Here is a 26,621-nt window from a genome sequence, read left to right on the forward strand (position 1 = left end):
AACATCACTACATCAAGCCACTATTTATTGTATGCCTGAATCCTGCGGGTTAGCAAAGTTATTAGTTTGAAAGAGTGCCCAAAGCAGGTCAAGAGACAAAAGACATGTTCCTTTGGTTCGATACGCAGCCACCTGAGACCTGCACACTTCAAATGACAGGCTTCACTCCCCACACCCCTAATACAAACCACAAGATTAATGTAAAAGATGATTTCCAGATTTGCTTCTCCTTCTCCCACAACAAACCAAACAAACCAGAAAGATGCAATTCCTCGGTAATAATGGTCCCAAAGAAAATGAAAAGGAAACTTAATAGGGTTTCTTTAAAATTTTTACACTTTTTCTGCTAAAGAACCATGCAGCATTAACACACTATCAACTTACTGATTCTGACACAGATTCTCAGTATAAGAAAGTCTAAAAATCTACTTGCATATGTAAGGCATGCGTATGATTAACCCACCCCCTACCCACAAAAGTCTACACTTAGATTGTGAAATGTATATTGCATGTATGTAAGACTTTTATTGAATGCACCTATGAAATTCAATAACTACTAAACACATATTTGAGGAAAGTGCACTGATTTGGAAAAAAGTGACTTCATTGACAAAAATCATAGAGTATCTGTTTTCACTGTGGGTACTCATTTAAAATAGTTTGAGTACAAATAATTGTACTGTGTATTGTTTTTGTTCATCAATGTAGTCGTGTTGGCTATTTACAATTGTGTAAAATAAGCTACAGCTATGGTAAATGTATGGAGATGAGAGATCTAAAAGTAAATATGATACTTTATTAATTTTACACCTCCCCGCGGGCTGAAAAAGTTAACAGATATAAACTCACAAAACCCAAAGATTTAAATGAAATATACGAGATATTTTATGTGGTAGTATCCAAAATGTGCTACAGGCTTTCTAAATACAAAGGAAAACACAGTCACTACCCTGAAGAGCATAGAATCTCAAACTATTTCCATCAACTTCAGCTTATTTGGAATGAAACAGAATCACAGAACTGAAAGGGACCTCGAGGGGTCATCTAGTCCAATCCTCTGCGCTCATGGCAGAAATAAAACTATGATAGCTTGGTAAGGATTTTAAAGCAATCTCCATTGTTGCCCTTCATTTTTCACTGGCTAGCTGCCATCAGAGCATCTAGCTTCAAGAGGGTAGCAGGATAGTTACTGCACCTGTTGTGTGTGCTGACCAATAGTGGGTGCTGTATGGTCCACGAAGCTATCATCTCTTAGCCCCCGATATCTTTCAGACTAAAGCATCCCTGATTCAATACTGTACATAGATCTGTCAGTTCATGTAACGACTCAGTGGCATGCCTATTTTACATGGATTTCTTACATTTTTAATTGGACATAATCAGCTACTATTTTATCTTAGACGCTTACTTTCAATGAGCTCATATATAACAATATGGGTCCAATGGAAATAAACTCTCTGCTACACCAATGATACAGTAAATTCTGTAGTTTCCATATTTTTGAAGATTTTGGATAAAGTCCAACAACCCTGCTTCTCAGAGCAGCAGCTTTCAAGCTGTCAGAGACGTGCATTGAAAAAAGCATTGGGACTTTGGTACCCACTAAAAAATTAACAAACAAGTAAAACTTGTAAATCTCAGAAGTAAAGACCATAGGCCAAATTCTGCCCCCAGCTACACTCTGCAACATCACTGGATTCAGCTAGCATCGGGGTGTAACTTAAGACAGACTGTGAGTCCTGCTTCTTCCACCCCCCCCCCCCACATAAATGACATGCAACTAACTTTAATTAGACACTGGGTTTCTTCCTATAAAATCAATATTAAAATTATGTGTTACAATCCTACAAAACAACTTGAGCCAATTCCCCTTTGAACTTTGTAGGCAGGGACTATAATTCTGTGGACCTTAAATAACTGTATTTTCAACAGTACTTGTTTGAAAAAAAATAAAGATAAAATGTATTTATGTACTAAATAGTCAATATTAAAATATGGTTATTAGACAAACAGTGAAAATACATTAGTCTATATTAAGAAATGACTTACATAGACATATGCTTATGCTATATAAAGATATACATGTCCACGTAGTGTATATATCTGTTCGTGTATATACCTATATAAGTGTATTTATCTACAGATACACATATGTATATATCTCTATATAGATGTATGCATCCACACCTATAAGTGTATGTATGTGTAGATATATATATAATATAAAGCTAACTTTCAGGCCTCAGAAAACAAAAGCTATCCCCATATAACAGCCAAATTCCTACATAACTCAATTTGGACATCTCATCTGGTGTGAACTGCACTCATTCCTAGTGTAAACCCCAGCGCGCTCTGCAATGATATACTGTAATGTCACATCGCAATCTGGATTTACTATAAAGGGCTGCTGACGAGTTTCAGAGCAGTAAACATTGCTGCGAGGTGTATTTCACACTGAGCTGGTTTTTATGAAGAACACTTCACCGCCCAGCCACGGTACCTAGATGATGAATGGTGAAAGATGCATGACAAGCTTCATCATTGTTTGTAAATCTTAACTGTTCCTGCTCACTAACTCTGCAGGCAATTTTCAAAGACAGCGGCCGACAGAAGGACAGCACAGCTTTCCTGAAGGTTATTCAACTTGTACTTGGCCTAAGCTATGCCTGTGAGGAACCATGCATTGAAAATAACCTCACCGCTTACCCTGAACCTTAGAATTAAAAACCCTGGTTGGGTGGCATGTTAATGGGAACTAAGTGAAGAAATCCCAACCACAAGCTTTGATATTCACCCTTCACCCCTTTCCCTGAATGGTTATATACATCATGTACATGCAACATACACTGGTATTATTTATGCACAGCGTATAAATACACTTATGTATCTTTGTGAATGATGGACCCTGCTGATCCAACATTACCTGTCTCTAGTTAAGCTGCATAGAGCGGGCCATTGTCCCCTACTACCTCACCCACTGTGCGTGACAAGTTACTTACACACTCTTCTCGTGGAACTTTTCCTTACTATTTTAGTGCCCTGTCTTAGCAGTAAACAGCCAACTCATGCAGACATAATCCAACTCATTGCCACATGCAATCACTTACATACTAATATGCTATCTGCATAGGCTGGATCACCCCCTTCCAGGGAACTGCACGTGGCATCCTTCACCGTTTTCCTTGGATCGTTCTTTTATGGGGACAACAGTGGGGTTCGCCCTAATCCCTTACCTGTGACTACAGCTTTGCCCCCACAACCAGCAGACCCACAGGGAGCCATAAGAGGCCATGGCATTATGCACTGGTTCCAGGACTCCACATCTTATCTCTGACTTCTGAATAATACAAGTTTGTTGGAACTGTGTAGCCAAGGTCTAGCTGCTCACCCTTTTAAGGAAGGGATTCCCTAGAGCACTGCAGAAAAATTAACTCGGCCAGAAGCAACGAGTATCTCTTGTTTTTTTTCCAAAGGGATGTTCATGTACAATATCTGCAGAGTCTCCAATCCAGGCAGGCTCAGGATGTTATGGAGGCAGCTGACCACCACCTGCTGGAGGGAATGGGGAATCAATGTAGAGGGGACTCTTTTCCCTCTTAATACTGGCCAATCAGGTCCAGGCAGCAAAGTCAGGAAAAAATACAGCGATGCGCCAATACACTAGCCTGTCATGGTAAGCACACTGTTATCACTACTGTCCAACAGAACTCCTCCATTCTCTCTACTGTTTTGTCTACTGAGACAATAAGATTGCCATTGCTCCTTGCTTGTATCAGGAAATTTTCATATTCAAAGGGTAAGACAATCAGTGGGCCAAATCCTCAACAGGACAGCTTCATTGACTTGGATTTCTATAAAAGGGTATTCTGGATCCTGTAAAGTAGGAGGAGGGCTTTGCATGGTAACTATTGAAATATTTAGCATCTTGGGTAGCGCCCTCTGTCCCTGAAGAAAAGAGTGACTAGAAAAAGGAACAAACTGGGCTCAGGGTTGCATAAGCATCTCTAAACCATCAATCCTCAGCTTGTGACGCCTCTCACTCTGTGAAGTAAGGAGAAACAACCTTTTCCTCCCAGCAACCAATAGCGGGGAGAAGCAAGAAGAGATTGTAGCAGACTGAGCCACTGGAAGACACTAATAATCACACAACTACATACTGACATTGCCTTGCGTAAACACTGTATTGCAATGATGCAATGCCAGGAGGTGAACACTGTCATGTGCTATCATGATGACACTACTCCTCAGTGGCCTGTTGCTCTCTGCAGCTGTATTCAGTGATGAAGGGGTTCCCTCGATCAGCCAGGATCATCGGTCTGAACTACTGACAGTGGGTCAACTGTGTACTTTGATTTGCCTTTTCCTCAAATCGGCGACAAAACTTTCTCATGGGACCCCCTTTTCTCTAGCAGGCTGCCTCCTAACAAAGCCCGCGGGACTCAATTTAATAAATGTTTGCAATCCACATTTTTATTCACACAAAATGTTATCGCCCAGCTAAACGCATGCCCTCATAAAACCCTGTCTTGTTATGCCAGCCAATGCTGGGAAAACCACAGAACTGATCAGACTGATACCTGCTGATTTATTTTAAAAGCCCCTGTGAATGGGTGAGGGTTTACACATGTATGTGTGTCAGACCTGCCACCGGTGGGGTAGCTGGGGCTGTCTGCTATTTCAGTACCACTCTAGGGTGGCCGCATCAAATGACAGCACTCACACCAAGTTAACAGGATGGCCTAGCATCCTTCACACCTCCCTGTATCTCACCTGGGCCGATGCCTTTTTGTGATATTTAAAAAAAAAAATAGGTAAGAAAAAAATCTCATTAAGCTATGTGAGCTCTACGTTTTTAGGTTTATCAGAATTAATTTCAGGCTTCCTTTGTAAGGAGTCTGCAAAACACACACCTTTCTAATTGTGCAAGGACTAGCTATTTTGTGCATGTATGATTTTCTTCCTTTATGTTTTAGAGTCTATGCAGCATACAGAATATATTAGAATAGAAAACAAACAGACTCTGAATCAGGAAAGAACTTAAGCATAATGGGACTGACGCAGATGCTTAAAGTTAAGCAGTGTTTAAGTAAAGAGCTGTGTGAATAACTTACTTTTGGGTTAAGTGAATGTACTCAAAAATAATAACTGAAAAAAATGGCTGATTTGAAATGAATTTTTTTTTATTTTTCTGGCAAAATGAAATAATTGAAAATTTTTGTTTCGGATCAAATGAAATGTTTCCCAAATACATTTTGTTCAGCTCCAAACAAAACTTTTCATTTTCCATATATTTTTCTAATCCTTTTAATATTTATTTTTTAAATAAAATTGAATTAAATTGCAAAACAAAATGTCTAAATGCTTCATTTCAGAAATGTCAAATCAAACTGTTTTGACTTTTCCAAAAAGATTTTTAATGGACTGAAACAATTTGCTGAATTTTACTTGAATTTATGAATTGTTTTGGTCAACCCAAATCCTCATTTTACAGTAAAAAACTGAGTCACCTGATTATTTTCCCCCAGTTCTATTTAATTGCTTTCCTGAATAGGGGTGCCTTCCTACTGGGGCTTTAAAGATTGATTCTAGAATCTTTACTAATCCAATTTCACTCAGAATATACACAGGTATGAAATTATTCACCACAACAGTTATTTTAAAACTCATATGAAAATAATTTGCCATGTTTTGTTATAAACTGCCCACCAAGGTCAACTGAAGTTTTGATAATTGCTGTTACAGCTAAAGAAACAATAATAATAGAAAGAAATAATGATGCCACAAATGAAAGTTAATTACTTGCTTACTTAAAAAGAAAGAAATTACATTTTGGGCCTGCCAATTTTGATGCTTTCTTCTTCTTTTTCCTTTAAACATGACGTCTTCCATTTAAAAAAATCTATCTAAAAAGAAGGCCTGTTGAAATGTTTGCTAGTTTGCTAGGACTTAATCCAACTTCTATTGTAAGTGATAGAAAGACTCCCATTGACTTCGAAGGGAGTTTGCCTGGGCTCCACAAAACACACCAACACAAATCCATTGTACTGGATACCTCTGCAATCCTGATCATGTGTGGATACGTCACAGTACAGCCATGCTCCATCTTTTAGTTAACTGGTGCACGTGTGTACACATCACCTCATCCTCCATTCTCCTCTAATTTTTTCTGAGCATACAGCAAGGCGCTGAAATTTACCAGGATCCTGCTCAAAACAAATACCCTACCTGATGATGGGAATGTAGCCGTCAAGAAGAGTAAAAGATGGTTTGATTTGTGTGCTTGTATACCAGCAATCCAAACCAAAGCTGGAAGAGTAGTTCTAATTGCAGGCCTACTAGCCCTTCTGGCATTCTTGTAATTCATGTCTGAGGGAGGTTGTATGTGGCATATGCATCTGGGACTGATAAATAAGAACCTGTTTAAAAATAATAGTGGCCAAAAATAAAAACAATTATGCAGAAACCAAGTATATAAATGACAAAATATGCAGAGGAAATGACAGCATTTTGTGAATCTGCATACATTTTTTGTAAATCACCAAACAACGTTACCAGATCATTCCTACTGGTTTCAGTAAAAAACAACAGTTGTCTGTTTTTTAATTGAAGTTTCTTCTGAAAATGTTATTTGAGAAATAGTGGGAAAGAGTCTCCATTTTCAGCTTTCATAGTGAAGAGTCGGCATATTCGAGAACATAGCTGCTGGGACTTTCTCTTTTTTAGCAGCTAGTTTTAAAAAGCAAAACACGAGGTAAGCCAGTACCCAGCCAACACGCTACATTCCAGCCACTGGGAGAAGACAGGGACTGTATTCCAACATCAGGTCATTTTTATCCTCATGGACGTGGGAGCTGCAATTTGCATTGTCCTGCACCAACGGGGGATAGCTGTGCCCCTTGAGAAAAGGGCCAGGTGATGATAACATCACCACCATGTTCCCCTCAGAGGTTTTGCTTGTGTTGAGCAGCTGTAAAATCCAGCCAGGTCTCTATGGGTGGAGGCTAACTGGGAAAGGTGCAGAAACAGCATCCCTCAGCTGCCCCAGCCCTGTCCCTTCGAGGGACAGCCAGGCCCACTTTGGGAGCTATGGTTGCTGGCTCCTCCTCCCTGGCAGAGATGGGTATGGAGCAGCTTGTGTTGTTGTGTTCCAGCGCTCAAGGAGATTTATCAGCATAACCCAGGGAGTGAATCTAGTCCACTGGCTGTAAATAAGGTACAGCCAGATTCAGTCTCTTCCTCCATTGATGGGCATTGATTCTGAGCTATAGTGTTAAACAGCAGCATCGCTTTTCTTTCTGCAGCAATGCTGTTGGGCAGCTTGGACCGACAATGCTGTGAAACAGCTACAAGTTCCAGAAAGTGGTCTCACCGGTCTTCTACATGCCAATACTCTGTGACAGGCATATCTCTGATTCTGCATTCAGGCACGATCTGTGACACTAAAATATTCTTTAAACCTTGTATGGCATCCAAGGGCATAGATTCATTTGAAAATGTTGTACTTGAGATGCATCAAAAAGATGCATAGCTTTCCAACAATGCAATGTAGCCTGAGAAAAATGTCATAATCCAGAATCTCTTTTGCATTCTGTCGGTGTATAGTATTTCTGCTATTCCAGCCCTCCTTTCACTGAAATGATTCTGAAGGTTTTTTTGTCATGAGACATGGGATTCTGTTTCTTACATGCCTATGGCCTGGTCTTCACTAAGCCCCCACTTCGGACTAAGGTACGCAAATTCAGCTACATTAATAACGTAGCTGAATTCGAAGTACCTTAGTCCGAACTTACCGCGGGTCCAGACGCGGCACGGAGGCTCCCCCGTCGATGCCGCGTACTCCTCTCGCCGAGCTGGAGTACCGGTGTCGACGGCGAGCACTTCCGGGATTGATCCGGGATCGATTTATCGCGATTTAACCAGACACGATAAATCGATCCCAGAACATCGATTGCCTGCCGCCGGACCCTCCGGTAAGTGAAGACGTACCCTTTGACTGTGACACCAATGTGAGAGATCCATCCCAAAATTGCTTTTATAATGGTAGAATCCAGAGCATGTTTCAAATTCCTCATTGGGCTTCATCAATGGATCAGCAAATTTTACAATAAAGCATCAGAAAAATTATGAAGCAGTGGTACTGGCTCCACAGTTAAGAGTCTGTGATAGCTTCCACTATATGCCTCATTTTGACTCCCATATAATTATCTGGAAAAAGAACCTTTCTTGCTTGAAATTCCTCATGTTTATTCCTAGGCCAAAGAGGTTTTTTGTTGTTTTTTTTGTAGTTTTGAGGTTAATTGGACAAGCTGTTCTCTTAAGTAGGAAGACTGAAAACTTGGTTCATTTCCACTTTTTGAATGTCAAACTTTTCTTTTCTTTTTTTTTGGCTAAAGCTTAGCTCAGAAAATAGCATGGACTAAACACATCACAGTTGTGTTATACACTGTCCCAGTGTGTACTAGGGCAACTGGAACAGTCTGATAAATATTAAGGTTGAGTGGACATTTTGTAGATGACTAGATTGAAATTAGGTGCATGAGGGCATATCACAATATATTGGCTGTGTGTGTGTGGTGTTGCACTTTAGTGGCTTGTCCAGAGAAAGGATAGGGGAACTAGTACTAGTACTAAGGAAAACCTCTTTTAGCCTAACTGGCAAAGGGCCACGTTTCTGGTGCTGAAGGAGAAAGATTCTAGTACCAGTTACCTGGGGGATTTGTGTGTGGTACCTCTAGTAACCGTGGCTGTTGTCAGCAGCACATGGACAATATAACTGTCAAAAGACTATGTCTGAATATAATCTAGACTCACATAACAGGCAGAACACTAAAAATTGCTTCACTGTGCCTTTAGGTTAATTTTTCAAGCAGTGCTGCTTAATTAATTATTTTATACAATACAATTTTTTTGCATAGTATATAATTAGACTGTGGAACTCATTGCCACGGGAAGTCATTTGAGATCAAGAACGTTACAAGATTCAAAAAGAGATTTGTTATTTATAAGATAACAAGACTATCCAGTTATAATAGGTAATGCCAACAACAATTTTGGAAGGGATAATAAACTGCATGCTTCAGGCCTTAAGCCAATCTATAACTAGATATTAATCTAATTTCTTATAATGTGGGGACAGATTTCCCCGTATATGCCTACTGCAGGGTTTCTCTTCCTCTGAAGCATGTAGTGCTAGTCACTGACAAAGACAAGGCACATAGACAGAGCTTGGTCTGATGCACTATGGCAATTGCAATGTCCTTATGCACCGAGTGGCAAAATTTGTAACCACTTTAATTCTTCCACTTTACATGTAAACAATGCTGGAGTACTTCTGGGATCTGTTTATTTAACAGGAACTAACATTTCCTAACAGAAATATCTGCAATTCCCCAATACGTTTACATTTTAAAAAGCTGTTTAAAAAACTAGGCCTGACTCTCATTTACCCTTCCAGAGAGGTTTAAAGGAACCACAGTGTAAATGAGACTCAGACTCTCAATTCACCAGGCTTTTTATGTCCTCAGTGCGAAGTCAGCCATCTCCCATTACCGAAAAGCTACCTCTGCCACTCCCATTTTCCCCGTCCTGTAACTTCAAACCACAAGATTTGTCGCATCCCAATATGAAATGAACAAAGGTCTGTTTGAATCAGATACAAACGTCTTTTAGTACACCAGAGCAAAGCTCTCCTCAAGGGCCCAGTTACCTAAGGGTATTTGTACACTGAAGCTAAAAGGTATAAATCCCACCTTGAGGAGACAAACCCTCACTAGCTTGATCAGAGCTAGCACGCTAAAAACAGAAGCATAGCTGCTGTGGCAGGAGGAGCAGCAGAAGTAACTAGCCATTTTGAATACGCACCTATGGTCTCAGGCAAGGACGGCTCGTCCTTCCTCTTGCGTCTCATGCCACTGCAGCTATTTTTAGTGTGCTAGGTCAATCGATATGTCCACCTTCTAGCTCCATTGCCAATATACCCCATGTGTATCCTGACTGCCCTTATACTTTCTGTGTGGTGTGCCCTGTTTGGCTACTTACAGATCTTGTAAGATTTTTTTGACTTTGAATACAAAAGAAGATCGTTTAGTTTCACAGAGTTGACTGCTGCAGCAATTTCATGCTGGGGAGGCAGAAAAGATGGTGGTGGGGCAGTAGCATTGGCTATCACATGCTGTTGTCATGCCTGACAATTCAGTGTCAGGCTGTGTATGACTCCAGGACTAAAGTTTTAAAGGGACAAGTACAAGACTATATTTCTATCATTCAGCTACTTTAAAAAAACCCACTTTTTTGCAAACAAAATACAAAAAAACGAAGAATGTGGCAAAAGCAGATGACGACAAACTATCGGCAGGGTTAGGTAATCTAAGCAATTCCATATGCACAAATGACCACCTCTGGGTAGCTAATGTTAAAGGTGATAGGCCAAGACTACACTATGAGTGAGGAGGTGTTATTTGCCCGCTTGTGTACACATGCTTGCTTTAGCACTCATTGAGCTAGCATGAGAATATATAACAGTGGAGCTGCAGTAGCACTGGTTACGGCAGTGGAGGGACAGCTGAGCCATGCTGAGTACATACCCACCAGTTTCAGGCGGGTTTGTAGTCAGCACAGCTCAGCTGTGTCTGCACTGCCGCTGCCCCTGCTCCTGAGGCTACAGTGCGACTTATACTAGCACTAGTTCAGTAAGAGCTTATGTGAGTATGTGTACGCACGCAGGGAACTAACATCCTCAGCTTATAATGTAGACCTGGCCTTAGTGTGAAATGTTTGTGTATGCTGTTTTTGTGCTCATGTATACTTTTGCAAAACAAGCACATAAGATAAGAATTCTCATTAAAGACCATACTAAGCGTTTATATATCATTTAATTAGAGCTGGTCTGGAAAATGAAATGCCCATCCCAGGGGAAATTCCAACATTCTGAAAAGACCAAATTTTGAAATTTAGTGCAGAACAAAAATTCCATAGTCTTTTGTTTTGGAAACACTGAAATGACCCTATCAAAATGTTTCATTGTGATTATGGAAAAATATTCTAGTATAATATAAAGTATAGTATAATATTCTAATATAATATAAAGTATAGTATAATATAATATGTGTGTACATATATAATTTAATTTTTGTTTTATATGGATTTTTTTAAATTTAAGTCTAAACAAAATGAGTCAAAATGAAATGAAACAAGAAAGTCTAAACAAAATACTCAATTTCAGTTCAAATTGTTTTTAAAAATTTCCACTAAAAATGCCATCAAAATCAACACATTCCTGCAAAACGTTTCAATTTTGATGAAACAGCATTTTCTGATGGAAAACTGATCTGCTGAAACCTTTTCAACCAGTCCTACATTAATATTTTCAAAGCACTTTAAAAGCAAGTAATTCATTTGGTTAGGGAGTGTCATAGGATGTATGTACCCCATGCAAGTCCAGCAACCAAAGGCACTGTCAGCCACTGCTGAATGGCAGTCTCTCAGCAGCTGGGAGGATAAAAGAGCTGGGAAGCAAAAGGGCAGGGCAGCTGTCAGAGGAGTGAGCAGGCTGGAGAAAGGAGCTCCTGCCAGCAAGCTACTAAAGTGCTGCCCAGAGACAACAGCGCAGAAGGGGACAAACTGACCAACAGCAGAGCCTGGAGAGCCTGCAGAGATCCAGGGGATGGTAGGAAGGAGCTCAGGGCACTGTCAGAGTCAAAGAACCCTGATCCTACTCACCTAGCTCGAGGGCCCTGAGCTGGAACCCAGGGGAGTGGGCAGGCCTGGGTTCCCCTAACCCTTTGACAGACTTGGGAGTGAAGAAAGGGTTTTCAGATTCTGGACACCAGGAATAGATTGATAGCCCTGCTAGGTTAAGCGAGCCCAGGGCTGTGCCATGCTTGACCAAAAGGAGTGCTGTTGCACTGACACACCACCTCAGAGGAAGAAAAGTATTATCCCCATTTTACAGATGTGAAAACTGAGACAGAGCAATCAAATAACTTGCCCAATGCCACTGCAGGAAACAATGTCAGTGATAGGATTAAAACTCAGTTGTTCTAGGCTCCCAGTTTTACAGTAAAATTACAGACAATGACTCCTGATAGTTCATCATTTGTATTGACAACATTCCAGAGATTTCCACAGGAAAACAAAAAATTCAAAGGCCCACATCTTAAAAACCAAGTAACCTCCTTAGCCATGGACAAAGGAATACACAAAATAAAAATGAAGCAGTAGGACCATGAAGTGGGGGCTTATTTTGTGCATTTCTTGGAACAAGATGGGCATTTAAAAATCGAGGGGGAGGTATGAGAGTGTGTGAGAGAGAAATCATTCTCTTTAATTTCTTTCTCTGTCGATTTGAACTTTTTCCTGAATGTATTACCTGTCCAGACAGCCCAGACTCCCAGGTTCCAGTTCAGGAAAACATGTCCATTCATGCAGGGCACTTAAGCACATGTGTAACTTTCAGTCAATGGGATGTAAGGATATGCCTAAAATTAAGCATAAGCACTACCCTGAAAGAGATGGATTTAAGCATGTCTTTCCTGAATCGAGGCATCACTGAGGTATTTAAGCACTTGCTTAACTTTAAGCACACAGGGTTTGTTCTAAAGCTCACTGAAGACAAGAGAGAGACTACAACTGATTTCAATCGACATCGGATTGGGCCTTAAAGAATTCCCACCAAAGTTTTGGACTGACTACCTTCCTCAGGGGGACCCAGATTAATTGATTCCTGTAGTGATGACTGTGCTATAAATATTCCTACGGTTTCTCCTCTACTTTCACCATCATCTCTCAAGCTTGCTTCCAAAACAAATGTGTTCTACATGCCATGGACTTAATAGTCTCCTCTCCCATGTCTTTCTTTACCATTGCTCTTGATTCTGAAACATAAATAAAATGGAAATTAAAAGCTAAGGGAGGGATAAGGAAAAAGCTTTCTGAAGTACAACAAAGGCTACGTCTACCCCAGGAGCTGGGCATGATTCCCAGCTCGTACAGACATATTCACACTAGCTCAGGATCGAGCTAGCTTGCTAGAATCGATAGTGTAGCCGCACTAGCATGGGCAGTAGCAAGCACCAGCACAGGCTAGCTGCCCCAAGTACATATCCGGGGGGTCCAGGCAACTTTGCACTTGGGACGGGTAGCACATGCCATTACTCACTCCTACCCATGCTACTGTGGGTATACTACTATTTTTAGAGAGCTAGCACAAATACGTATACTCAAGTTGGGAACCACACCCTCAGCTTCAACTCTAGACTTAGCCTAAGAGTCCAAAACCTTTCCATTCTGCCTATTTTAAGTTCATCTAAAACTTGGCAGTACTGGAGAATCTGTTGCAAACTTTATAGCCCATTCTTTCACCACTGAGCTCTAATTTACCTTATTTTTTCCACTAATAAAGTTATAGTTGGAAGGACCCCAACCTTGCCAGCTGGAAGCAGTTGTATTTAGAACCGCTTAAAATTGCAAGGAGCTGGAGTGATGGTGTTTTGTCATTTAGAAAATGTCACCCCATTACTAAATGCAACATACTGTAACATGGCGTGACCTCATGTGGGAATGTCAGAAGCTTCCTGCAAACTTCTTCTCACCATTCATAAAACAAAAGTGAACGTAAATCAGAGGTCAGCTTATCTCTCCTCCCTTTCAACAGATCCAGGCTAAATGGGCAGTTAACTTAGCGGAACAAAATTAATGAAATGGTTTGACTGAAATACTAACTGTGCTAAAATCTGAACTGGCAAAGTCTGTATAAAGTCAAAGTTACAACTGAAGGTCTGGTATGGTAACAGACACTATGTATTGTAAGACCACCTCTGGTTACTAGCCCTTGATCAGTAATATTACCATTTAATAGCCAGTGCTGCAGGATAACAGGGCTGCTAACTCTGACATTTTTGCTCTAACTTGTATTTCTTTTTCTGTTTAGTCCTATTGAACTTCTATTACTGCACAGTTACGTTTCTGTGAAGTTTATGGACTTCTGATACACAGATCTTCCAATAAATCTGTACAATCTTCAAACAGAAGTTATGGCCTTAAAATCTACTAATATGTGTACTTGAAAGAAAAAAGCAGATTTGTATTTAATAATAAAAATGCTCCTGGGGAAAAATCAGGAACCGTGTGGTGTATTTTATTAATAACCTTCCACAAGATGGCTAAGAGTCCAGTGTCTTCACGGGCTTCGGAACAAGTAGACTTCAGCATTATGAGGTTAGATGAAGATATTATTTCAATTGGAAAAAAGGAAGAAGGGCTGAAAACAGCATACCGCATGTTTCATTTAATATATGTGTATAGTCAGTAGGGAAGGAAGAGGATTATTGTACAAGACTTAAAACAGATCCACCAACTTTACAGTAGTAGTGAACATCCTAATGTCCGTATAATAGAATAAGTTACTAAAGCAGTTCCCATGGGCTAGCTGATATATGAAGCTGGACTGATGTTATCTTTAAAGATGGGGTATTATTAACCATGGGGAGATGTGTCAGTTGCTCTATTATATACAAAATGCCCAGAGTCCAAGTCAGCAAGCACTGAAAATATGAGAAAGTAGCCTGTCCTTTAAATGACCAAACACTTGTAGAAGACATAGCCAGTACCTTGCAGAGAAGGCAAGTGTCAGGTACTGAACAGCATTCCATTGTTCACACCATTCTAGCTGAGTTAGCATCCACTGGGAGTGAAAGTTGTGAAGGAGGAGAGAAAATATTCATAGGAATAAAGAGCAGAAGGAAAATTCCATGGGACTGCAGCCCCTGGTCTAACAGAGTGGAGATACTCACCTTTGGATGGAGAACTCCCAGCATATGCTCCCAGTGATTGGTCATAATTGGAAAAAAAAAAAGATGAAACTCTTAAAAAGCCCATAACAAAGGCATGTGTGTATTTACTCACATATTTAAGCTTCTCATAAAAATACTGGTACCTCTTTCAACTGGCAAGTACCCCTGCTATGAAAAAACACTCCTTCAGGGCTGAGAAAATGCTGTTTGATCTCCCTAAATTACATCTCACTGCTTGTCATTTTCTGATTGATGAAATAACTTAGGGAACAATATCAGTGTGTGGAATATTGCCTGAACAAGCAGTCAATGATTATTGAAAATACAGTGTTTATGCAGTTTAAAAATCAGTGAGCATATTACGCACACGTTTTTTTTTCTGGAGCAATGAAAAAATACTGAAATGAATTTGTTAATAAAAGGCATAGGGCTTTTTTGTCTATTTTTAAGAATACTGGACTAGTGAGGGTCATTAGTTAGTCATGATGGATGCAAGAAAAAGTGCCACCTGCAGTTGAATGTGAAGCCAAATGCTTATTTGACCCCTGAATACAGAGAAAGGTGTTGCTGTTCAGGGGTTGTCAGAGCAGAGGGAGGAGAAATAAACTGAAGAAAAGAAAGGGAAAGTGAAAGCAAGGATCACTAATTTCTCTGAACCATTTAGAACTCCCAGAGAAGGGAAAAAAGTCTCTTAGGTTTCACCACATCATATTTTGTTTCTTCATCTTATGGTGTGGTGAAACCTGTCAGAAAATAGCCACTTCAAAAATACCGGGCCAGATCTTCAGCTGGTATAAATCGATCTAGCTGCATTGACTTTAATAGCTCTCTGCTGATTTACACCTGCTGTGAATCTGTCCCCATATGTGCACTCATTTTCGAAAACTTCATTCTGGCCTTAGAAATCAAAGTTTCCATCATGATGCATCCAAATCCAAACTTACGCAATCAAAATTTAATCAACACAAAAATCGAGCACACACTCTTGAGGACGGCACATGAAATACACATGGCCAAATAAAAAATAAGTAACCCACATCCTTGTATCCATTCATAAAAATGTGCTTAGCACATGTATATCAGCAGAGATGACTGCATTTCAGTGTAGTTTGTAAAATGATAACGTACTGTGTAAGTGGGCTTGTTGTGTCCTAAGCAGAAGATGATGCATATAACATATTCAAATAGACTGTGCTCAGAGAGGAGTGAATTTCATTTGGAGTAATCAGACTTTTGGGCAGGAAATTCTGTGTGTATCCATCTTGTGGGATGGAACAATGGGTCAGAAAGATGGCCACCGCCCCTCTGAGACCCTTATGCATGAAACTACTGCATCTTTTCTTAGATCCTTCACCCACCACCTATTATGCAGAGGCCTGCAGAGATTGTGTCGAATCCTTGCTGACTGCAGATTTTACTGATTATACTATCTACACTGCCTTTTGGTCTGGTTGCCACCTACCTTTACGTTGGTCAAAAACTGAACTAAGCCTGTTCTCTAACCCCTGCCACTAAACCACGTCCCTTTTGCCAAGCCATGTCACTCCCTTAACCTGAACCATGAAGGGACTCTCCTACTACAAGGTATTGGTAAAACTTTCCTCTCTCCTACCTTTTCCTCCCTTCCTGGATGCTAGGGAGCAGGGACTCTCTGTTCTCTCTCCTTCTCTCTTGGAAGAGGGAAGTACCATTGGTTCCTTATGTCCACAAAAGGGAGGTGGTTCCACTTACAGAAAAGACAGGTGGTGTGTCCATGTGACTTCTCCTCTCCTAGAGGCTTCCACATCACTGAATCCATCTGATCTGCATCTTCCCCTCTGTCCAACTGACCCGGATTAGGCACAGTGGGACATGATTCCCTGATCAGCACTTTGATTGCTTTAAGGCCCTGTTCGTGCTTCATAGTCCTATTGCTCCATGTCAGAACTGCTAACCCACTACACATAAACCCAGAGGCCCTTACAAACAAACTAGTGTACAGACATTTTAAAAATAAACTTTTTAGTGTTATGGGAAAAACACCAGATGGGAAAAATATGTATTTCTCTGGAATTCTTTTCAACCAGGCAATGTAGTCTGATGTGTTTGAAAGCTAAGAATGGAGGTGGGTGAATTATTTCCCACAGAGAACCCAGTCCTTCTTTACTCCAGGTTTTGGATGGATGGGCTTGAAGTGTCTTCTGAAACACACGTGGAGACAACAACAGGATTGCAAGCCACGGGGGCCTATGAAAGTACTGGCCTGAAAGGAATATTTAGTGAAAAGAATCTTTAAAAAAATAAAGAGGTGGTCCCTTCTTCGAAAGACAGCTCAGAACTGTCTGGGGTAAATGTTTCCCTGGAGAAACTTATTTGATTGAATATGAATAGGGATTGAATAAGAATAGGAATTGAATAGGAATTTGCATTATTTTAACCTTTAGTTGTTCTTCCTGCAATCTACCAAAACGAATGCAGGAGCAGACAAGACCCTAAAATTAGCACCTTCCCTCCCACACTAATTTATCAGACTTCCAAAAAGTGAACTTCACAATGCCATATGCATCCCAGCACCACACATCATCCAAAACCAGACTGCTCTTTATAAGCTTGGTTATGATACGTACCTTCAGCACTGCTAAATTAAACCTTGTCCATAATCCTAGTTTTTTATGTCCTCTCAAGGTGAATTAAAAAAATATCTGAGACCCCCATTAGGTCTGGGGTGACTGTGCACCTACCGCTTGCTTTAGACTCTGAGTATGAGGGGCTGTCCTCGAAAGTGAAGATCTGCGGAACACAAGCAGGCGTGCTAACACTCTGGCCCAGGTAGGAGGCAGGAGGGTAGTACGAGTGCATCCTGTACTGGGAGCTCATGGCATGTCGGCTCTCTGTGCTTTTCATCTGTTCAAAGATAGAATTAGAACAGCAGTGTATAAAAACTGAATCAGAGGTGGGGAGTGAGATTTATTTGCATCTTGGAAATTTCTCACTGTCCTTCATTTACATATTATTGACTTAGATTTCGAGAGAAAACACATTCATTTCCTAGGATTTTTGTTTAGAAAATACTTATTTCCAGCACACATAGTATCACTGTGAGCTTTCTAATCCCATTCTGTCTATGTGTTCAACCCTGACGAACAGTAGCAGAGATGAACAGCAGCCATTCAGTCCTTGGAGTCTCCAAAGAGACTAACAACCATGGAACCAATCGGTGATGGTAGTTACTACAATGAGAACACACACATATTCCCTAGAAACTGGACAGAGCAGACCAATCTAGAGATTTATATAGACCCCATCAACTGAGTATCTGAGCACCTCACACACATTAATGAATTTATTCTTAAAACCCAGTGAGGTAGAAAAATAGTATCCCTCTTTTACAAGGGGAAACTGAGTCAGGCAGAAATTAAGTGACTGCCTCAGTCACACAGGAAATCTGTCAGAGCCAGGAATGGAATTTAAGATCTCCTAAGTCTCAGTCCAAACCATCCTTTCTCATTTCAAACAGCCAAACTGCTTCCAGGTCATAAAAACTTTGAACCTGGATCAAGGATGAATGGAGACCAAAACTCAGAAATGAAGGCTTATCCTATTTCCAATCCCTTGGGCCAATCTAATCTGCCCTCCATCCTTAAGCTTTATGAAGTACCCAAACAGAATTAACTATATCTTTAAATTTTTATTTTACGGAAACTGGCATTATTATTTATTTTAAACTTCTAAACCATAAGGCTGATATAACAGTTAAAGGTAAGCAAGAAACCTAGAAAGCCATTATTACTAAAAACATTAAAATCCTATGTGCGAAGGTAATACTATATTACCTAACTTCCGCAAATTGGTTTGTCATTAAATTACTAGTAGATAAAGAGCTTTTGACCAGAGAAAAATGATCACAGTATTATTAAACCTGTAAATCTATCCATAGGCACACCTGTACAACTATGCTATCTGAGGTTGCTTATCTAAGGTACAGTGTACTCATGTTACATACGGACAGTGGGCCAAATTCTGCCAGCAGTTATACCCATCGTATTCTGTGGACTTCACCAGAATTTGGCCCTGTATGTTTATCCAACAAAATATGCCCCTGCAATCATACTTGGAAGAAAAACAGGAAAAGTTCTACCTGGTACAGTGAATGAGTGTGTCAGGGGAGCTCTCCAAATCTACTTTTCCGAGTGTTTCCCCTGTTGTTTACACTTTCAGTATTCAAACTGCCATATTAGAATTAGCATGGTCTTAGTAACACAGAGATTTCACATGAATAAGACTTAGCGCAATATCCTACCCTCTGTTTCGGGATGAAATTCCAAGTGATGTGACTAAGGTGCATAATTATTTGTTTTATGGCTGCAACACGGTCTTAAACAGTTATAGACATACCTAGAGATAGACAGGATATACCTACAGTCCTGCAGGTATGGTCTTTAATATAACGAATAATAACAACACTCATTTATAAGATGATTTTCTGCTCTCTGCATGCTAGGTACAAAAACATAAAATAAACCAATTAAAGTTTACTCCCAATAAGACAATGTTAAACAAACTTCGGAACCAACTCCTTGTCCGGTAGCATTCTGAAAACTTTTTGAAGTCAGAAGGGGCTTAGGCCTTGCTTAAAAGAGGTCAAACCAATGACCCTAAGGCTGGATAGTAAGGCACTCCCCAAAACATAGGGAGGCCAGGGCTAAGACATAAAGCTCAGCACACTTCCCATCTCCAAATCCACAATGCCCTCTGTGACCTAAGAAGACGAGAACGCAATATAAAAAGCCAGAAACTCAGTATAAGGTACGTAGGACCCAGTCTATTCCCAAGGCTTTGAATGTCAACATCAAAGGCTCCTTCTCAGTCCATGCACCTCTGAAGGCAGTGAGCGCTGAGCATGGTGGAGCAGATGGTAGAAGAACCACCTCTGCCTGCGCTCAGCAATCATGTTGTCATGTTCTGTGGTATGACACAACTGCCCTGGCAGCTCAGTTTTTAGCCCTGCTATCCTTGAAAGTAACTGTTTGGGTGTGTGGAGTCTGTCGGCGGGCACTAAAAATATCACCTGCTGGAGATAATATTATTTGAGCAGCAAGAAAATGGAAGAACTGTTCAATGGCACTGAATGAATGTCTTGTTTCCTTCCCTTGCAGGATGTGGGTGATGATCTGTTTCCTTTCAAGACTTTTAAAGCTTTCCCCCCAATTCCTTAAAAAAATAACTCACCTAAAAATCCCAGGATTCAATGAGTTATTACGACTATTAGTATTAGTACGTGGTAGCTGTCGGCAAGAGACATGTTTTATAATCTTATTACCCACACCAAGTCTATGAACCACAGTCCGACCAACAGACAGGCTTGGCCCTGCAAAGCATATGCATTGAATTAACCACCCAAGAAATCAAAAAGCTTTAGTTTTGTTTTATTAAACTGTTTAGCATATACGCCACTGTAAATCTGAACCAGAAGGTTTCCTTTTCATAGTGCTTAGCTACCCTATTTTATAGTAACAGTAAAAAACCAACCAAACATAAACATTCCTGACCTTATCACTGTATTAAAAATGGGGACCTATGAGATCATTACCCTGGGGGAGGGTGGGTTTCACTCTGTATTAACCCCTTTAGCTTCGGCTAGGTTGGAAGTTCTTGCACCATTGGTGATAAGTCAGAAGGAGGGCGCTCATGGCATGATTGGGAGTTCAAAAGGGTTCCCAGGGGGACAAAGTGGTACCCTCATTATGGAATACTTGCCATAAATATTGGGACACGCTTTCTATCAGCAGGATGCTGTGAGGTAGATTGTCAAACTGGTGGGCAGGCAGCAAAACAGGGGTAATAGTCGTCTCCTGTGCTCTGGCTTGAACGCAGACCCCTTTCATTTTGAAAGGAGCATTTAAAATAAACACACAACATAAGCCTCCCTTCTCACCCATCCTTTCCTCTGTTTGTTTGTTTGTTACACCCACCTATTGCAACTTACCTCATCCAAAGTTTGTGAGCTCTTTAGGACAGGGAGAGTGCCCAGCACAACCAGGCCCCAAACCAGTTGGGGCCTCTAAATGCTAGTGATAAGAATGTTTAACCTGCACACTTTTTGCTGGGGCATGGTTAGCAGACCTCTTTTCCAAAGAGTTATAGGATTACAACCAATCACTCTTTTTTTACAATGCAGGAAGGGCGACAGCTATTGACCTAACTGCCCCATCACCTATAAATATGGTATTGCCCTTGCTTAGGGCTCTTGGGTTTCTCATCTCTAGGCACCTCCTACCAGTTGCATTTCATTATCACTCCTCTTTGCATTTGGGAATCCTTTGGGCCCATCTTTGCCCTCAGATGCACAGCCAGGCCACAGCTCTCACTGAAGAGAGATTTGGCCCATTCAGTATTCACAGTTGCTGGTACACTGTGCAAATGCAGTATAGAGTCAAAGGATGTATTGTGTACGGCAGCCAGATAACTGGTGAGAGGGACTTTAAAAATGATACACGAAATAAATACAAGCGAGCCAAAAAACCATGTAAACTGTAACTTTGGAATTCTTTTGTTTCTGTTGTTTGAAAAGACGGTAGAGGGCTCTGCATCAACAGGCAGTTGCAGGTTGTTCACATGTGTTTGTGTGTTAAAAACTGCTAAACGAAAGCCTTTCGTCAGTTAATGACCACTATACACAAAGCCTCCAGCTCTCCACTGATGGCTGACAAAGCAACAGAACCGTTACCTCTATGAAGGTTACAGGAGCTCAAACAATACAACATTCCACAAACTCAGATCATTGCCGGGAATCCCACCAGGGCAACCTCCCCAACACTGCAGAAGAGGTGGGTGCAGCCCAGCCCCAGCTTTCCAGGCCCCTTGCAGCACCTTCCCTACCCTGCAGGTACCTTGTGGAGGGCTCTCTACAGAATCAAGAGACACATATTAGGAACTAGGAAGACCAAGGATGGGAGAAGATCAGGCCATTGCACTTGGCTGCTTAGTCTTCTCCTACCAGCCCTGTAAACATTCAAGCATTGCCAACCCTAAGTGTTCAAAGATCACGAGTCAGGTCCCCAAAATCATGGGAGTTTCAACAAATGAGAAATGCATTTTAAAAAAATGAAAGCTGAGATTTAAGAAAAAGACCAAATATCATGTGACCTGTGATAAAACTGCAAGTGTGGAAAACACTGAGTCAGAAAAAATATACACCTGGAGAGCCTGGGCATCCTCCTTTAGGGCCTGAACCTGCTGCCATCGAAGTTGATGACAAAGACCCCACAGAGTTCAAAGGCAGCTGAGACCAGGGCAATCAGAGCTAGGGGAAAAGCTTGGTGAAGTAGTTCCCTCAGAGCCACGCTGCCCAGGATGGAGCAGAGTGTCAGGGAAGGAGGGAGTTGTGTTGAGCACCTCTGGGCCAAGTGTCCTTGCAGTTCCCAGGGAATCCATGGGTCCCAGGGGTACGGGCAGGAGAAACCTCATACACCCCATAGAATGATTTGGGGGGAACTCAAAAGATCCTTGCAGAAGGATCCTCCTTTCCTCCTTTGCCCTCTCCAGGTGATTTTTCCATGGGAAGGGCAATAGCTAGTTGTGAAGAAGCCGACTGCCTCTGTGTTAAATCCCTTGCAAAATAAACAAAACTGAGCTGATCACATCTTTCTTTGTATAGCTGGCCCAGCCCATTCCCCAGGCACAAAGCTACAAGGAAGAAGACACATCTCCGTCCTAAAGTGCCCATCTATGGAGGAGACAGATGCTGCAAAGAGCACAGATCTGGGAGTGTGATCTTGGGCAGGTCTTTAACATACAAACTCCATGACTCTGCTTCCTCAATGACTCATACATAAGCTATCCCCCACCAAAGCTGCCTTAAAATTCTGGCAGAGCTTTTTCGGCTTCTGAGCATGTATACATAGTACTAGCTGCTAACTGTTTTAACATTAGCTCCTTTCCCTTCTCTAAAAGCTAAGCCATTTTTAGGGGAGATAAAATGGCATCTAGCATTTATTTATAGCTCTCTTTTAAAAACAGCAGAATTCAGATCTCAGTGTTCTGGTGTGAGATGAGAAGCTGGTCTTCTGCTTATGACACGGGACTAAGAATCAAGACAACTGGGTTCCCTGCTATGCTGTGCCACCAGACGGCTGTGTGACCACTGAGCAAGTCACTTAACAAGTCTATGTTTCAGTTTCCCCATTTCTAAAATGGTGATAATACACCTTCCCTACCTTATGGGGTGGTGTTAACGAACGAAACCTCACATTTATGAAGTGCTTTGAGATCCTTAGACAAAAGTTGCTATAGACATGCTCAGTCTTATTACATTAGTACTGTTCAGAGTATTTTTGTTCACTTCTAAAATCTACTAATCACATTCTGCAGGATGAAGAAGAAAAAAAAAAGACAATGACACCATGCCTTGAATTACTTTGATTCTAGCATGGAAAATGCAGGAGACATCTATATCTGTCCTTCCTTGATAGACAAACTTAATTAACCTTTGCTATTCTGTTCCAACCTACTGTTTTAGACAAAAGCAGTGACCCATAAACAATATGTTACCATCAGAATCTCAACTGCTGTGACATCAAGAGATATAGCCCTATCAGCAGTATCGGAAAATAAACCGCTTAGATTAGCTCCTCTAAGAATTATGGATTATATCCATGTCACACATGAGCTGTCAGAAACATTACGATACTTTTAGCATAAATCTGTAATGTGAAGGGTATCTTATGAATACAGTACATAATATACTGCTTACAGGGCACGTTGGGATGGTTTTGGGTTACTTGTGAAATGCATGTATACATTTAGGTATTTTTCACCCTATACATAAGATTCTGACTGCATATTTTTGTAAATGGGTCAGATTTAGGAAAGAAAAATTATGTCAAAACAACAGGAGAGAGACACTGCAAAAGGTGACGGGAACAACATATTTTAGAGAAGGTTGCTGTTCTCAGAGTTCACACTCTTAGCTGCTTGATCACAGCTCTGCCTTTGAAACCCACAAAAAAAAATTTTCTGGATGCCATGTTTTATAAATCCTTAATACTGTAATTGAGGTGTTTAGGTAAACAGCCTTAATCATGCATTTTAGAATTAACAGTATAATTTTTCTCAGTACAGTAAATTAATTTATTTATTTGACCTTGCACAGTGATTATTTCAGATTTTCTGCCTACACGGCCACAGGAAGGAATGAAAATGGAGGTTTTTGGAAGTGACCATGGTGATTGTACAAGTTGCATTTTAAAAATAAAGCTTCAACATTTCAGTTTTGGATCCAGAAAGTATCTGAAATCCAGAGGCTTTGTAAAAAACGTTTGCGAGCTTTTCCCCGTCTCTAACCCTTGCTGAAGGCACACTGCGCCACCCTCCCGGCACAACAGAAGCCCTCTTCAGAGAAGACCCAGCAGCCCTCCAGACCACAAGGAGGAGTCTTCTGAAGGAAAGCTGGTCAACTTAGTCAGACTTGTTATCAGTCTGGCAGCAGGGAGTGGAAGGATGTAAACACCTGCTGGAGAGGCATCTCGTTCAGAAGCCAGCATTATCCTTCTGCTGTGACTGTTGGCCCAGCAGTTATCATGATCCACTGCCTTCTTATAGGAGAGAATTTAAGCCTGACTAGATACAGATTGTGCCAATTTTTGTTCTTGAAGTCAAGACCAAAGCCATCTCAACATTTAACATTTACCTCCAGCTAAACAGCTGTCAGTGACATTGGTCCCAGAGACAGCAATTCACCAACTTCCATTAAAACATGAACGTGTGCGGACTCCCAGTGCCAATGCTGTTCAACTCATTTCACTGCTGATTGGATATAAGGCACGAATTTCTGTTACAATGACCAGAGGGAGGGCCCAGTTGCTAAGTGCAGAAATAGAACGAAAAGAGATGGATAGTAACTGTTAAGCCTGTTACATTTCTTCCGCCTTCCCTCTCTTGTGCACATGCAAGTACTTTTTTGTTTATGAAATAATATTTAATACTCCACATCAGGTCTTATTTGAACATCTGCCTTAAACTGGCAAGAAAACCTGGCTTTAAGTAACTAAAAACATATCAGATAACGCTGCTGGTGCTGCTCTCTTAAACACTACCATCTTCGTTATTCTCATCGTATTGTGATGGATACAGCTTCCTGAATAATTATATACAAACAAATGAAACCTCCAGAGAAATACCACAAGACCAAACTTTCCCCCACAGGAATCCATGCAAGTACATGAGCTCCTGCAAAGAACAAAGACTAATGAAATCTGACATTAATCTACATTAAAGATTCAGTGATTCAGTTTATTTGCCAAAGCTCAATGATGCATTAATCTTCTTCCCATCCCACGCACATACTCATGTTCCCTCCCCAATCGCTTTGCCCTGCTCCCTAAATTCATTTTTCTAGCCCAAACAGCAAACAGCTGAGCTACTAAAGCTTTGTCTATACACAAAAGTTGTACTGCTTTAACTATCCTAGTACAGTTAAAGCAGCTCAAACCTTCCCCCCATTCCCAGCATGGAAATACTTATTCCGGTATATAAATGTGCTTATATCAGTATAGCTTATTCCCATATGGGAAGAGGAATAAGTAATACCAGCCTGGGGCCCTCTGTACACTTAAAAGATTTGCCAATAGAGCTATACTGATAAATCCCCGGAGTGGAGACACAACTTGTGCCAGCAAAATAAGCTCTTCTGCTGGTATAGCTGATGCTGGACTGCTAGTTTAGCCACGTCTACACTAAGGCTTTTGCCAGCACAGTTCTGGCAGCAAAAATAAATAAATAAATAAATCACACTCCTAACATAGCTGTGCCCACAAACCTTTTAAATACAGACCATGACTAACACACCTTTACACCTACGTAACTGCGTCCACACTAGGAGTTGTACTGGTACTATTTCAACAAAAAATAAAATCACTCCCCTCACCAAAATCGTGATACTGCAACAAAAACGGTGTGCAGACTTGGCCTAGGGAAGTTTCACTGGCATAGCTATGTCATTAGAAGTGTGGAAAAAATCACCCCCTAACTGATACAGCTGTGCAGGCAAAAGCCCTAGTGTAGATGCAGCTATACCGAACAAAGTCCTTTCGCTGGGGTGACTTAGGGCTTGTCTATACTTACTGCGCTGGTTCGGCGGCAGGCAATCGAACTTCTGGGTTCGATTTATCGCGTCTAGTCTGGACGCGATAAATCGAACTCAGAAGTGCTCCCCGTCGACTCCGGTAATCCTGCTCGCCGAGAGGAGTACGCGGAGTCGACGGGGGAGCCTGCCTGCCGGGTCTGGACGGCGGTAAGTTCAAACTAAGGTACGTCGACTTCAGCTACGTTATTCACGTAGCTGAAGTTGCGTACCTTAGTTCGATTTGGGGGTTTAGTGTAGACCAAGCCTTACTCTGTTTGGGGAACTGGTTTAAGCCACACTGACAAAAGCACTCTTCAGCTAGTATAATTTGCATCTCCGCTGGGGGGTTGCCAGTATAACTACCAATATATTAAAACCAGCTAATCCTTCTAAGGGCAAATAAAAACCTTAGCCATCTCCTCTCTTCAGATCTTCCTTTAAAACACTCCTTTAACTTTTACTTGCAATTGACACTGAAGTTTCATTTACCTTCCTCTTCACCACAATTTCGTATTCTTCCCACAATGGAACTAGTCTGCAGGGAGCTTTCCTTGAATATATGCAATACTGACCACTCATATTCTATACTCAACCACAGATTGCAGTGGGAATCTAATTCCCACTTACGTTTAGTCTACTTCAGTGCAAAACACTGCTTTCCCTAATTGCCTGTATGAGAGTCACTGCCCCCTGTGCTGTAAAGTGTTATCTATCCTATCTCTCATTATAAA

The 26,621-nt window shown here is 41.0% G+C and overlaps 1 protein-coding gene across 2 annotated transcripts in view; it reads right to left on the minus strand.

The window, feature by feature from the left end:
* DMRT1 (doublesex and mab-3 related transcription factor 1) overlaps nt 1-26,621 on the minus strand; it is an 86,508-nt gene that overhangs the window by 24,177 nt on the left and 35,710 nt on the right. For both annotated transcript variants that reach the window (XM_005296762.4, XM_065550436.1), the window contains exon 4: nt 17,510-17,672. In XM_005296762.4, the coding sequence (XP_005296819.1) occupies nt 17,510-17,672 (163 nt within the window). The remainder of the gene's footprint in view (nt 1-17,509; nt 17,673-26,621) is intronic.

This window comes from Chrysemys picta, chromosome 6 (assembly GCF_011386835.1).
Source record: "Chrysemys picta bellii isolate R12L10 chromosome 6, ASM1138683v2, whole genome shotgun sequence".
Classification (NCBI taxonomy): Eukaryota; Metazoa; Chordata; order Testudines; family Emydidae; genus Chrysemys; species Chrysemys picta.